The sequence below is a fragment of the Gavialis gangeticus genome, unplaced genomic scaffold (genome assembly GCF_001723915.1).
Source record: "Gavialis gangeticus isolate Ggan-Ray unplaced genomic scaffold, GavGan_comp1, whole genome shotgun sequence".
NCBI classification, from domain to species: domain Eukaryota; kingdom Metazoa; phylum Chordata; order Crocodylia; family Gavialidae; genus Gavialis; species Gavialis gangeticus.
This window is the reverse complement of record NW_017728983.1, coordinates 1593067-1594986: the sequence shown is the minus strand read 5'-3', so window position 1 is coordinate 1594986 and position 1920 is coordinate 1593067. Positions and strand designations below refer to the sequence as shown.

Sequence of the window (1920 nt, the reverse complement as noted above, 5' to 3'; positions counted from 1 at the left end):
TTATTTTCTTTTTTTTTCTTCTTTTTTTTTTACAGTTCTACTGCCTGACTCCATACCTGACGCTCTGTCTAAAAGTAAACTTAGGTCTAATTGCACTGAATCACACAAACCTGAAGGACTATCTGGTTTAAATTAAGCAAACACTATCATATTCATGTTTTAAATATAAACGTTTCCCCCTTTTTTTAAAGAGCCTTTTATTTTTATTTTTTTTGTTGTTTTTTGTGGTTTTTTTGTTTGTCTTGACATGAAAAGCAATTGTACCTATTAGTGCTTGATGGCAAAATATATATATAGATATAACACAGCTAATCTTGTCTTTTAATGTGCAAAAGGAAAAATAATAATAATCATCGTGATACCAGGACTTCGGAAATTCCAATCCAAAGAACACCCGATCATATAGAACTCATAGACATTAATATAATAAATAAAATGGAAACTGCCTAGCCTTTTTTTTTTTTTTTTGTCTCTGTGTCCAAAAGGGCAGTTAACACATTTACAATTCTTACAAGTTTCTGGCGCCTATCTGAACCTCCAGTGCCTCTGAGCCTCCTCTGGGACTTGGTCTGTGTTTGACTAGAGAGTCTCTGAGTCCAAGAGAAGTCTTTTGTGTGTCTCTCCCCAGGTGCCATCATGGCAGCAGTGTCCTGTCCGGGTGGCTTTTTGCTTCTGCAGGTCCTATACACATGCACATGGAAGGGATTCAAGTTCCAACTGCAACCCCAGTCCCGCTTGGGTGTAATGGGTGGGGGTTACATGGCAGTCGCATGTGCTGAAGAATAGGGGTCTATTCCAGTCTTGGTCATGCCTGGGAATAATATGTAGGCAACTGGAGGTTGCAAACTGGAAGCCGACCAAGCTGTACAGTTACATGGCACCACATAGCCGGGGTTAGTTGGCGAAGGATGGGTGTGGGTGTGCTGGCTGGGGCAACTCAAACTGCCAAACGCCCCGTTCTGGTATCCCAAGGTGGAGGCGTAGGGCAGGGTGCTGGTGGCTAAGGTGTGAGGAACCTCAGTCATCTTCTGAATGGCGCTGGAGCTGAACTGGCTGGGGTCAAGTAAGGAGTAAGGTGCGGAGGTGGGAGGCAGGAAAGCCCTAGCTTTCTCCGGGGAGCTCAGCAGCGAGTCCGTGGCTCCCACGGGCAGCCCGGCCGCCTTTAAGGGGTCAGTGTCCCCGAGGTAAGGCAAAGGGAAGACATACCTGTCCTTCTTGAGCAGGTTCTTGGGCTTGCGCCGGGGTCTGTACTTGTAGTCGGGGTGCTCCTTCATGTGCTGCGCCCGCAGCCGCTTGGCTTCGTCTATGTAGGGCCGCTTCTCGGCCTCGGACAGCAGCTTCCACTCCGCGCCCAGGCGCTTGCTAATCTCCGAGTTGTGCATTTTAGGGTTCTCCTGGGCCATCTTCCTCCGCTGGCCCCGGGACCACACCATGAAGGCGTTCATGGGGCGCTTGATGTGGTCGCTCGGCTTGGACATGGTGCTGCGGGCGCGCTGCGACGGCTCGCACGGGGCTGCGGCTCACCTGCCCGGGCTCCCTGCCTGGCACCCTGGCACCACCCCGCCCGCGAGCGCTCAGCTGATCATGCCAGGGGCTGCGGCAAATCCGGTCCTGGCGAGAGGCTCCTGCTTGGGACCAGGGGGGAGAGGGAGGGGGGGGCAAAAGAAGTGGAGGTGGAGGAAATCCAGAGGTGCCTCCAGCTGCGGGGCTCAGGCTGGACGTGCCCAGCCCGGCGGAGCACCTGGCCGGGAGTGCGGCGGGGCGGCGGACTAGGAGCCGAGAGCGGGGAAGTTCAAAGGCGAGGCTGCTCCGCCATCTGACATAGTCACTCCCTAACCTGCCCGCCCAATCAGCTTGGAGGGGAGCATACCTTCAAAGGGAGGAAGAGGAAGGGAAGAAGGAGGGAGGGAGGGAGGGGGG

At 53.0% G+C, this 1920-nt stretch overlaps 1 protein-coding gene across 1 annotated transcript; it reads right to left on the bottom strand.

Moving 5' to 3' along the window:
- Positions 1-47: 47 nt before the first annotated feature.
- Positions 48-1833, bottom strand: SOX14 (SRY-box 14). The gene has a single exon (XM_019512554.1). The coding sequence runs from the start codon at positions 1476-1478 to the stop codon at positions 756-758; it is 723 nt and encodes a 240-aa protein (XP_019368099.1). The 5' UTR covers positions 1479-1833; the 3' UTR covers positions 48-755.
- Between the last annotated feature and the right edge of the window lie 87 nt (positions 1834-1920).

Bases quoted from the DNA above. Each gene is read 5' to 3' on its own strand.
- SOX14 (XM_019512554.1), bottom strand. From the start codon at position 1,478: ATGTCCAAGCCGAGCGACCACATCAAGCGCCCCATGAACGCCTTCATG.